Source organism: Esox lucius, chromosome 7 (genome assembly GCF_011004845.1).
Source record: "Esox lucius isolate fEsoLuc1 chromosome 7, fEsoLuc1.pri, whole genome shotgun sequence".
NCBI classification, from domain to species: Eukaryota; Metazoa; Chordata; class Actinopteri; order Esociformes; family Esocidae; genus Esox; species Esox lucius.
This window is the reverse complement of record NC_047575.1, coordinates 38,931,259-38,944,547: the sequence shown is the minus strand read 5'-3', so window position 1 is coordinate 38,944,547 and position 13,289 is coordinate 38,931,259. Positions and strand designations below refer to the sequence as shown.

The 13,289-nt window shown below is 39.9% G+C and overlaps 1 protein-coding gene across 1 annotated transcript; it reads right to left on the bottom strand.

Moving 5' to 3' along the window:
- Positions 1-363: 363 nt before the first annotated feature.
- On the bottom strand, positions 364-12,926 carry LOC105030526 (CUB and zona pellucida-like domain-containing protein 1). Its single transcript, XM_010904425.4, has 13 exons — positions 12,899-12,926; positions 11,608-11,679; positions 11,108-11,470; positions 10,604-10,672; positions 9,943-10,011; positions 9,437-9,505; positions 8,716-8,832; positions 8,246-8,430; positions 7,850-8,110; positions 3,414-3,553; positions 2,739-2,835; positions 2,461-2,632; positions 364-1,148 (listed from the first exon to the last, which is right to left on the bottom strand). Exons 2-13 carry the CDS (start codon positions 11,630-11,632, stop codon positions 952-954), a joined length of 1,764 nt encoding a protein of 587 aa, XP_010902727.3. The 5' UTR covers positions 11,633-11,679; positions 12,899-12,926; the 3' UTR covers positions 364-951.
- Positions 12,927-13,289: the final 363 nt, after the last annotated feature.

Sequence of the window (13,289 nt, the reverse complement as noted above, 5' to 3'; positions counted from 1 at the left end):
TAAAAGGCTGCTATGATTGAGAGTTTCCTTTTGCAAAAGATTCAACTATAAGCTAAGACACTTTTCACTGGTGAAATATAAACAGATTATAACAGCCTGACATTTGTTTAAGATACTGTATATAATCCAGGTTGTTGGAAATGTCCTCTTTTGTTGCCAGAGGAAGTACGTCTTGATGGTGATTGTGACAGTACCACATTTTACACAAGCCAATCCATGTATTCATGTAAAACTGAGATCAATGTTTGTATTTTGCATTTGTGATTCAATAAAGCTTTATTTAATTCAATGAAACATAAAAGCCCACTTCAACCTGGGGACAGGACCCAGGGTCTTGAAAATAACTGTTTAATAAATACTAATAACTCCCATCAACCATGGCAATAGAACAATATAAAATGTGTGTTACTGACATTAATTAAATTACTATTCATAATTACTTAGAAATTCAGCAAGCATATGTATGGTCATTAAGGACTCCTAAGCTTCACAGGAAGTAACAAATGTGCAGTTTCAACATCAGGACACTGACAGAAATAGAACATTAAAAACAGTATGTAGATATTTCTTAAATTTTTCATACCGGTTGTATTATTTCAAGTTGTTCTGCGTGAATCCCCTCTGTTGATTGCATACATCTCCCTATATAGGTATCCCTTGTTCCCTGTGTCTTTGTTGTTCATTGTTAATGTTAGTTGTTTTATGTATTGTTTGTGGGCATGGTCATGCGCCGTCACAGTGTGTCTCCAAAGCTTTGTAACCAAGTAAGTCTTTGTATTACAAACCTTTATTTAATTCACCTCTTTCCCTGCATCCTGCCAGCATTCAAAGTTACATGTAGATTACATTGATTTTCAGTAAATGTATTGAATCTTTAAACATCAAATGTGAAAGCCCTTATTTAAATATTTTTCATTGAAAGCTGATAAAAGATCTGTGGCCAAAGGCAGCCTATATCCAGCTGATAGGATGCTGATTATCATCCAACCATGTCTCCTTGCCTACGCCCTGTTGATCAGTTGGGAGAAGTTGATATTTGACCTTTGACTCCCTGGATCTGTAGATGACCACTCCACAAACCATGGCAACTGCTGCCAGGAGACAGCCAGCGATGAACACCAAGTTCATGTTCAAAGCTCCATCAGCAACTGGAGAGGAAAAATACATTGTTTAAAACGGGTTTTCCAACTGTAACCTATTTCCTAAATGCAAAATACTTAAAGGAACTAGACATGCCACTTGATTTCCACACTTATGTCACAGTATGTAAACACAATGTCTTGACATTTTGTGGTTGGGTCATGGAGCAATGTGAACATTTTGGGAATTTCTTGGTTGCAAAAAATACGGTGGCCCAGACGTGCAAAACAAAACCACTAATACAGTTACACACCCCCAATACCCCTTCCCCAAAATTATATGAATGCACCTAATACGAAAACAAAACCACTAATACAGTTACTAATACAGTTACACACCCCCAGTATATGAAATGACAGCATTAACAGACAACCAGCGATGGTAGTCTTGTACTTATCCTTTACGGTTTGTCTTAATGTTGTCGTTTTGTATTGGGGGTGTGCGTTCATATTTTGGGAAGGGGTATTGTATTCAATTGGGAGTCTATTATCGTATTAGTGGTTGTGTTTTGTGGTATTTGGGGGAATATTTGTATTGGGGGTGTGTCATCGTATTAGTGGTTAGGTTTTGCAGTTCCATGCCACCGTAAAAAAAATCCATACACTTTACTTGATTTGTGTTGATGTAATGACAAAACATACATTTTTTCAATGAGAAAACACAAAGAAGCCCCTTAAAACTTGTGGGCAAGACAAAGTGAAGAGTGGGGGGCAGATGTTTGGGAAAAACATATGATGGACAGGGTCACAATGCATTATGTTCCCGTCCCTTTTTGGCTAAGTACTTTGTCCCCTGAATTAAGTACTGTGGCCATGACCAAGGATCTAAATGTGACCCTACCTTTACATTCACCTACATTACACATATGACCATTACATCAACATGTTCTCTGGCCTCCCTCTATTGAGCTCATATGGGCCCAAGCAAACCACAAGAGGTCGCTAAAACGTGATGAGGCAAGGCAATCATAAAAAATTACTAACCCCACAAATCCGGACTGTACGGGTTAACTGCACCCCAGTGGCGTCGTTAGGCCTGGGCGTGCGGGGCATTAGCCCCCAGATCTTTTACGAATAGCCCCGGATCTCAAATTGACCAAAACATGTAAATAGCCCCTGATCTATTCATCTATAGTGCCGATAGCGCATTATGACAATGTAGGCCACTAGTGTGTACATCAAAAATGTCTGCATGTACATTCAAAACCCTGTACTTTCTGTCCCGGACGGGGCGGGGGGTGGGCTAAGCCCCGAATGTATTGTGATCCTAGTGACGCCTCTGCTGCACCCAAAGGTGAATTTGACACACATTCAAGTTTACCTTTGCTGTTAGCATTCCTTCTCAGATGCAAAGGACCCTGGGAGATGTAGTGAGAAGGGGTCTGCTGTACTGCCTCTCTCCGATGGCGACTGGTGCCATTGATGCAGCCCTCGGCACAGCGGGAGTTGGGGTCCCCTGCCTCACAAAGTATCACTGAACAGCTGATGTACACCTGAAGAGATCAGAAGTCACAATCATGTGCACAGACAACCAACCAATAGAAGTAATGTTTTAAACCAGGCTCCACTCAAAACACCTCACTATCTCACTCCATTTACCTGGTCCTGCATCCCAATGAATATGAACGATTCCAAACCAAAACGGAACTGAGATCTGGAACTGGGGAAGACCTCCAGAGTTTCATCCTGCTTACAGCTGGAGAACAAGTTATTGAAAACAATGTTTCAACCAATAAGAGTGCCTCAAATGGCAAATAGATTATCAATTTGAGATCCTGACCCATATACACCAGTAAACACAGTCTTAGTGTTCCTGACCCATATACACCAGCAAACACAGTCTTAGTGTTCCTGACCCATATACACCAGCAAACACAGTCTTCGTGTTCCTGACCCATATACACCAGCAAACACAGTCTTAGTGTTCCTGACCCATATACACCAGTAAACACAGTCTTCGTGTTCCTGACCCATATACACCAGTAAACACAGTCTTAGTGTTCCTGACCCATATACACCAGTAAACACAGTCTTAGTGTTCCTGACCCATATACACCAGTAAACACAGTCTTAGTGTTCCTGACCCATATACACCAGTAAACACAGTCTTAGTGTTCCTGACCCATATACACCAGTAAACACAGTCTTAGTGTTCCTGACCCATATACACCAGTAAACACAGTCTTAGTGTTCCTGACCCATATACACCAGTAAACACAGTCATAGTGTTCCTGACCCATATACACCAGTAAACACAGTCTTAGTGTTCCTGACCCATTTTCGATGATGCTGTAGTGGGTGGGGTCATCAGGATTGTTAGAGGACGTGGCCCGGCAGGACTCCACAAAGATCTCAGTGTTGGAGGCAGAAGTAATGGAGGTGATTTCCATGTAGACCATCTCATTCAGTTCCACCTGGAAATATGTTACATTTTAATATGACTAAAGCCAATATTATATATTATTTTCCATTAGCTGGATGATGATTCACACTAACCTAAGGGTTACTTACTTCATTACTTACCACTATTGGGCAAGGTTAGGATTTGGAAAAGGTAGATAATATAGCAAGGTAAGTATTCCTAGATCTGTGACATGAGCAATATGCATTTATGTTCATTAGCTCCTCTTTTTATGTTGGTCAACTCAAAATAGCTATATTTCTATAGAACAACAGTAAATCATGCAAGGTCGCTTAGAAATGCCCTTGTTGTCCATGAGAACATACATGAAATTAATTTGAATAGGAAGTATAGAAAAAGGTTGATAATTTTTTATTGATATAATAATTGAGTCCTTCAATTGTTACTTTTGTAAAACATTAGAGCCTTACTGACCTTTGGCATTATAGTTTTCTATATGTTGAGGTTATCTTAACAGATTTCACCCCATGTTACCTGAACCATTTCCCACAAGTTGCACTGGCTTGATGGGGCACTTTTTATGTATTATACATACACTCAAGGCCCCATTCTAGATCTGGTTATCTGTAAAGGTCTTGATATTTCCTCTGTCATGGATAAAGACTTGGCCCTGTCTGATCATTTCTGTGTCTTATTTTAATCACTTTATCACCCCGAATGTTCCAGTAAACTCTGTTTCTGTTAAGAAAAGGTACATTAATGAGCGGCCCAATGCTCAGTTTAGCTATAAACATAGCTATCTCTCCAACAATAAGTGCTGAGTCAGTTGATGTACTGGATACATTTAATATAAAAAATTCTATGTCATGGATCGTGTGGCATCAGTAAAGTTAAAGAAAACTATGAGCAAACAGAAAACACCATGGAGAACCACCATGATGCTAAGTGCCCTGAAAAGAGAATGTAGGAAAGCGGAACATAAGTGGAGGAAAAGTGAACTTCAAATTCACTATGACATCTATAAACAAAGCCTTGGTAGCTTCAACTATGAAGCCACCAAGACATAACTTGGTTATTATGTCACAATTTTATATAATTGATCAAAAATCCCTAGAAGAAACAGTTCAACATCTTAAAGCTTCCACATGTTGTCTCGACACACTGCCATCAGACTTTAATTATTTTTTTTTTACTCTGTAACAATGGAACTACAGCAAATAGTTAATAGCTCTCTTTAATCAGGCATTTTCTCAACATCTCTAAAAACAGCTGCAATTAAGACCCTATTAAAAAAGAGAACACTGGATGCATCTATAATGAACAATTATAGACCTGTATCAAATCTCCCTTGTATAGCCAATATCATTGAGAAGGTTGTCTTCAATCAACTCAGCAAATTTGTCACCTCAAGTGGTTTCTTAGACAAATTTCAGTCAGGCTTCCGACCTCACCACAGTACTGAAACGTCCCTGATTAAAGTTTTAAATGATATACAGCTGAAAACTGATTCAAATAAAATAACAGTTCTGGTTCTATTAGATCTCAGTGCAGCATTTGACACTGTAGATCATAGTACACTTATAGATGGAAAAATTGGGTAGGACTCTCCGGGACAGTCCTTGATTGGTTCAGATCTTATCTAGATGGCCGGAGTTACTTTGTCACCATTGGTAATCATTAATCTGATAGGGTGGCTATGACATGCGGAGTTCCACAGGGATCAGTTCTCAGACCGCTTCTGTTAAATCTCTATATGCTACCTCTGGTCCAAATTCTACAGAACAACAACATAAACTACCAAAGTTATGCCGATGATACTCAAATATAAATGGCTCTTGAACCGTAAGACAACAGCTCAATAGACTCTCTGTTTCACTTTATAGAGCACATAAATACCTGGATGAACCAAAATGATCTACAATTAAACCAAGATAAAACAGAGGTTATTGTGTTTAGTAACAAAAGTAAGATAACTAGTATTAGTAAAGAGCTGTATACTCGGGCCCTAAAACCAGGGACCAAGTGTGTAATCTTGGTGTTCTGATAGACTCAGACCTCACATTTAACAGTCATATCAAAGCGGTCACCAAAACAGCTTTCAATAATCTAAAAAATATAGCCAGAATCAAGGGCCTGGTGTCCCAAAAAGACCAAGGGAAGCTCATCCATGCTTTTATCTCTAGTAGGGTTGACTACTGTAATGGCCTCTTAACTGGACTCCCCAAAAAGACTGTAAAACAACTGCAGCTCATTCAGAATGCTGCTGCTAGAATGTTAACCAGGACCAAGAGAACAGAGCACATCACTCCGGTTCTTTTATTTTTCATTGGCTTCCAGTCAGTTACAGAATAGGTTTTAAAGTGTTGCTTTTAGTTTATAAATCTCTGAATGATTTAGGACCTGATTACAAATTTCTGATATGTTTTAAAGAATATAAACCATGCAGGGCTCTTAGGTCCATGAACACAGGTCAGCTAGTAGAGCCTAGGGTCCTAACTAAACATGGAGAATCTGCATTTAGCAGTTATGCTGCACATAACTGGAATAAACTACCAGAAGATCTTAGACGTGCCCCCAACTTATCAATTTTTAAATCCAGGTTAAAAACACTTCTCTTTTTACGTGCCTACGACTGAGCACTTAAACTTAACCACACTGTCTAGGCTTATAGCTTCCTATGGTTTTATCCCGTTTTTATTATTTTATATTTTCGTATTCTATTTTTTATTATTATGATGTTGTTTTGATGTTTTCATTTGAGTATTTGGTTTTATGTCATGATATTTTTATATTTTTTATTTTTCTTTGTAAAGCACATTGAATTGCTTTGATGTATGAATTGTGCTATATAAATAAACTTGCTTGCTTGCTATACGGTCAAGCTGCTTCCACAACAGCTCAATAGGTTTGAGATCTGATGACTGTTCTGGCCATTCCATTATAGAGAGAATACCAGTTGACTGCTTCTTGCCTAAATAGTTCTTGCAAACTTTGGAGATATGCTTTGGGTCATTGTCCTGTTGTTGGAGGAATTTGGCTCCAATCAAGCGCTGTCCACAGGGTATGGTGTGGAACTGCAAATTAAGTGATGGCCTTCCTTCTTCAAGAGCCCTTTTACCCTGTACAAATCTCCCATTTTCCCACCACAGCACACCCAGACCATCACATTGCCTTCACCAGATGGCGTCAAGCACTCCTCCAGCATCTTTTCCTTTTGTCTGTGTTTCACAAATTCGTTGTGATATGAACATCTCAAACTGTGTATGTCCATAAAATAATTACCAATCTTCCTCTGTCCAAGGTTTGTGTTCTTTTGCTCATCTTAATCTTTTCTTATTGCTGGACCGCGTAAGTGGAGCCAGCCAAGAAGAGCGAATGTCTCTTACAGAGTGAGTGAGTGAATGAAAGAGTGAGTCACTGACTGACTGACCGAGTACCCCTTGTTAAATAGCGTTGTGGTTAGAAACGTTCGACCCCCGTAACCGTCAAAACACATCATGCCTGAGGTTCAGGACAGACAAAAACGATGCTGGCTACAACCCATTTAAGCTAGTAACAGGAAGCCTAAAATAAAACTGTTCTGGTGGATAGTAGGATTTGTTCAGGATAGACAAACACTTCGCTGGCTACACGATTCTCTCATCTTTTCACTTCACAAAAAAGTAAGTTATCGTCACCTATAGTTATTGTATCAATGTCATTCACTAATGGCTAATAAGCTCTTAAAACGGATGGTGGCAAAAGCCACACAGTTCATAGATACTATTTGTGGCGGATGTGAACTTAATAAGAAACGTTACTCAGTTTACCACAATTGTTAATTGTGTCTAATGAAATATTCAAAGTTGACGTGATGCTAATGTGATACAAAACTATATAATGTCAAGAGGCTACACTGACAACCCCCAAACGTTCAGCTTTGTGGCGTAGTGGTTAACAACCTGGCCTTTCACATGGGCGACCCGGGTTCAAAACTCACATCCACAGTCAACTCTTTCTAATGCGTTCCAGCTGAACTATGCTTGCCTGGTTTCTTGTTATTGGCCAGACTAAGATATATTTTCTTTGCAACTCTGCCCAGAAGGCCAGCATCTCAGAGTTGCCTCTTCATTGTTGACACTGAGACTGGTGTTTTGTGGGTATCTTTTAATGAAGCTGTCAGCTAAGGATCTGAGAGGCTGACGCTCCAGATACTCAACTAGTCTAAAGATATTACATAACAGCTACGGTAGTCATTTACAAGATGAACAATGTCCACACTGTACTGCTGATCAATTTGATGTTAGAAAGGACATTTCTAAGCAACCCCAACATTTTGAATGGTAGTCTACCTCCACCACAAACACACCTCCACTGGATAACTAGCTGGATCCACCATCCTGTTGAATAGACTGCTGTGGAAGAACTCAAACTGGTAGGTGAACTTCCCAAAGCCCTTCTCGTTGAAAATGTATGGGATCTTGTGGACTTGGAACTCCAGGTTGACATTGCCCCTTTTGGGGAAGATGCAGGACAAATCGATATCCATCTGCTGTTCTCTGGTGATGACATCATTGGAATCGTCAAAGTATGTGATCACATTTTTGAAGATCAGGTTGTCCCCATCCTCCTGAAAGACAGGAACACATTCAGCTTGATGAGTGAAGAAAGACGACGATGATCAAAGTCAGCTTGGTACAAAGGATTTGATCTAAATAACAGGACACATAAAACAAGTGATAATGTGCAGAATTAAAGCCCTGACCTCCAGCTGGGTGCCACAGGAGTTGAGGTCCAGGGTCAAGAATATGTGGGTGCTGTTGGAGTTCATGCTGCAGGATGGGTCGCTGAGACGCAGGTGGTCCACCTGGAGACCCACGATGGAGGACTTCTCCACAGACACTGTCATGCTCAACTCATTGCAGAACACACTGGCATTGCCAACTGTCACTGAGATGAGGACATCAGATAATTAATTAACTGACCCTTTTGTTTCCAGGTGAGTTGACTGAGAATATATTCTCATGTACAGCAAAAAACTTGGGGAATAGTTACAGGGGGAGGAGACGGGATGGATTAGCTAATTGGAAGCTGGGAAAATTGAGTTAGCTATGTTTGTCTGAGGGCCAGAATGGAAATTCGGTCATGAAATCAGTGTTCACATCAAGCTTAGTAGTCACGTTTGCATCAGTTGGTTTCCCCATTGGGAATGGCTAGGGTCTTTGCTCAACTTACCAGGTGGCCCAGGTATAGAATGGAGTGTAGTTTGAGAAGGAGAATCAACAGTCGTTGCTGTTGTTTCAGGTTGAGTAAAAACTGGTTCCAGTGGTGGAACAACGGTTCTGTTCATTACTGTAGGACAAAAAGAACATCTCAGACACACCATCATTACCCTGACCACCATTAGTAATGTCCCTTGCCAGCTCAAACACCAATCGTGCAAACGAAACTCACTCCCTCAAACACGCCACCAATCCCTTGGACACAACTCACCTCTCAGATCACAATCACCGGAATGCTAGTCACCTGTTAACTCACCTGTTATTTTTTTTATTCATTCCACTATCTACTTCCGTTCAGTGCACATTTCCTTGGTGAGCTACTGTTTTAGTCTGAGATCAATTATCCTATTGTTTTTGGTTTTCTGTGAATCAAATTGTTTTTGTCCATCCTCACTTTAAATTATTTTTGCCTATTCCCTGTCTGTACCTTTTCCTATCGGCTATCCTAAAATCTGTCTCTTGCCTGATCTCACTATGTCCATTGCTTACTCATCCAGTACCTTAGCCTTCTTTTGTTGGATTACACCAGATTTTGACTCCTGCCTGTTTTCACCCCTGACTATTTTCCTGGATTACCTACCTGTACTGTTGCCTTGAATAATTATTGTGCTCTGCGCTTTAATATTTACCTGCCATTCCGAGGGTTCATGACAAGATGTTAAAACTGAACTCACCTGTACTCTGGGTAGAAGGTGGTGTCATTGTTTGTCTCTGGGTTGTTGCAGGTGCTGTTGTGGTTTTCACTGATGTAGAACAAACAATCATTAACCTCTTGAACACTACAGACACAATATCATTACCCTAACCACCATTACCGACGCAACATCATTACCCTGACCACATCACTAGCCCAAGAACATTACCCTGACCACCATCACAGACATGAACGTATTACTCTAATCACATATAAAAAACACATTTGATATTTGCAGTTTGTAATCTGGAGTTTAACTGTTTTCAAATGTCTGAAAATGGCATTTGAATGACCCTCTGATTGATGGACAGGATGATGGACTGACAAACAATGAAAAGACTGACCGACATATAAACTCACCATAACAGACAACATTTAGTTCTTCTTCAAAATTGGCTTCATACAACTCCTTCTTGGACATGTAGATACATAGATACATAAAACCAGATAAGTTTGTCCATGACAAGATGTTAAAACTGAACTCACCTGTACTCTGGGTAGAAGGTGGTGTCATTGTTTGTCTCTGGGTTGTTGCATGTGCTGTTGTGGTTTTCACTGATGTAGAACAAACAATCATTAACCTCTTGAACACTACAGACACAATATCATTACCCTAACCACCATTACCGATGCAACATCATTACCCTGACCACATCACTAGCATAAGAACATTACTCTGACCACCATCACAGACAACATCATTACCCTAACAACCATCACCAGCACAACATCTTTACCCTGACCACCATCACAGGCAACATCATTACCCTTACCACATCACTAGCACAAGAACATTACCCTGACCACCATCACCAGCACAACATTTTTACCCTGACCACCATCACAGACATTAACTTATTACTCTAATCACATATAAAAAACACATTTGATATTTGCAGTTTGTAATCTGGAGTTTAACTCTTTTCAAATGTCTGAAAATGGTATTTGAATGACCCTCTGATTGATGGACAGGAAGATGGACTGACAAACAATGAAAAGACTGACCGACATATAAACTCACCATAACAGACAAAATTTAGTTATTCTTCACAATTGGCTTTATACAACTCCTTCTTGGACATGTAGATACATAGATACATAAAACCAGATAAGTAAGTCCATGACAAGATGTTAAAACTGAACTCACCTGTACTCTGAGTAGAAGGTGGTGTCATTGTTTGTCTCTGGGTTGTTGCAGGTGCTGTTGTGGTTTTCACTGATGTAGAACAAACAATCATTAACCTCTTGAACACTACAGACACAATATCATTACCCTAACCACCATTACCAATGCAACATCATTACCCTGACCACCATCACAGACAACATCATTACCCTAACCACCATCACCAGCACAACCTCATTACCCTGACCACCATCACAGGCAACATCATTACCCTTACCACATCACTAGCACAAGAACATTACCCTGACCACCATCACCAGCACAACATAATTACCCTGACCACCATTACAGACATGACCTTATTGCTCTAATCATATATACATAACATATTTGATATTTGCAGTTTGTAATCTGGAGTTTAACTGTTTTCAAATGTCTGAAAATGGCATTTGAATGTTCCTCTGATTGATGTACAAGAAGATGGACTGACAAACAATGAAAAGACTGACCGACATATAAACTCACCATAACAGACAAAATATAGTTCTTCTTCACAATTGGCTTTATACAACTTCTTCTTGGACATGTACACACAGAATTCATTGTCGTTTACATTATCCGCTTGTTGAACCTCCAAGAACCCACTTCCCTTTAAATGTATGTAATTCAGAGACTTGTAATTCCAGCTGATGTTATAGAGCCCAATCCAGGCTGGTCCATTCCAACCAGCAGGTAAAGAGTTAATGAGCCTTTCCATCGATATCTGGTCTCTTATGGGGATCAAGTCACCATAGTTCTCGCTGCAGTAAAGCTGAGCTTGTGACCAGGTGTAAGCCATGTTCACAAAGTGATACTGACAAGAGGAACATGGGAAAAGGCTGAACATACCTGAAAATTTCAAATAAAAAAAGGAACTTTTTCAATAGAACACAACATTTATAAACAATTTATATTTAAATAGAAAATGTTTATTACTTAGAATTGGTCAATGTAAAAATGTAAGATGTTGCATTTCCTTTACTGACCTAAAACCATAATGATCAACCGCATTGTTTTTCTTTGTGTTGGTTTAAGAAAAAACGAATTCCAGGACAATCCTGTAAAAATAGATTTTCCTGTTTAAATAATTGTTGCAAACATTTTAAAAATCAGAGCTGCTATAACATTTCTTGAATATCAGCAAATACTTAGACTGTCAACATTGTTGATTTATACTTTTTAAAAGATACAGTTCTGGTCAAAGGTTTCAAACCCTTGGAGAATTAGTAATATACACTGACCTAAAGGATTATTAGGAACACCTGTTCAATTTCTCATTAATGCAATTATCTAATCAACCAATCACATGGCAGTTGCTTCAATGCATCTTGGGGTGTGGTCCTGGTCAAGACAATCTCCTGGACTCCAAACTGAATGTCAGAATGGGAAATGTGATGACAATTTCTAAAATCCAAATAGTTCTATGAAAATGGTAGGTAAGACAGGAGAAATCAATTGCGCAATAAACGGTTTTAATTTTGCTTGCAAGGAGAAAGTATAAAGGTTACAAGGTAACAGTGGATAGTCTCTAACTCAATATAGCTAATTCGACTGTATATATCACATAGGAAAAAGGGGTGTGGTAAGATGCTGCCATCTGTCTCATGTCAATCAAACACATTCCCTTTGTTCTATCACACAAGTCAAATGCTATCTTTCCCCACCTTATCCTTCCTGCCATAATGTTTACTGTAGTGTTTACCCAAAGGGGCCAACTAGAGGGATGTGGGGGATCTGGTATTTGCATAGGGGGCATCTATTGTCTGTCCAGATGCAGATCAATGGGTTTTAGGACAGGATAGGAGAAGATACACAACAGGGGGCAGTAAGGTTTACATTGTATAAAGAAATTTCCACAACAGAAAGAAAGGTGATTTAAGCAATTTTGAGCGTGGCATGGTTGTTGGTGCCAGACGGGCCGGTCTGAGTATTTCACAATCTGCTCAGTTACTGGGATTTTCACGCACAACCATTTCTAGGGTTTACAAAGAATGGTGTGAAAAGGGAAAAACATCCAGTATGCGGCAGTCCTGTGGGCGAAAATGCCTTGTTGAGGCTAGAGGTCATAGGAAAATGGGCCAACTGATTCAAACTGATAGAAGAGCAACTTTGACTGAAATAACCACTCGTTACAACCGAGGTATGCAGCAAAGCATTTGTGAAGCCACAACACACACAACCTTGAGGCGGATGGGCTACAACAGCAGAAGACCCCACCAGGTACCACTTATCTCCACTACAAATAGGTAAAAGAGGCTAAAATTTGCACGAGCTCACCAAAATTGGACAGTTGAAGACTGGAAGAATGTTGCCGGGTCTGATGAGTCTCGATTTCTGTTGAGACATTCAGATGGTAGAGTCAGAATTTGGTGTAAACTGAATGAGAACATGGATCCATCATGCCTTGTTACCACTGTGCAGGCTGGTGGTGGTGGTGTAATGGTGTGGGGGATGTTTTCTTGGCACACTTTAGGCCCCTTAGTGCCAATTGGGAATCGTTTAAATGCCATGGCCTACCTGAGCATTGTTTCTGACCATGTCCATCCCTTTATGAGCACCATGTACCCATCCTCTGATGGCTACTTCCAGCAGGATAATGCACCATGTCACAAAGCTTGAATCATTTCAAATTGGTTTCTTGAACATGACAATGAGTTCACTGTACTGA

Coding starts and splice junctions, on each gene's coding strand:
- LOC105030526 (XM_010904425.4), bottom strand. CDS start 11,632: ATGCGGTTGATCATTATGGTTTTAG. Junction 3,554..7,849: donor CAGCTAGTTATCCAGTGGAG/GTGTGTTTGTGG, acceptor ACATATTTCCAG/GTGGAACTGAATGAGATGGT. Junction 2,633..2,738: donor TCATTGGGATGCAGGACCAG/GTAAATGGAGTG, acceptor TGATCTCTTCAG/GTGTACATCAGCTGTTCAGT.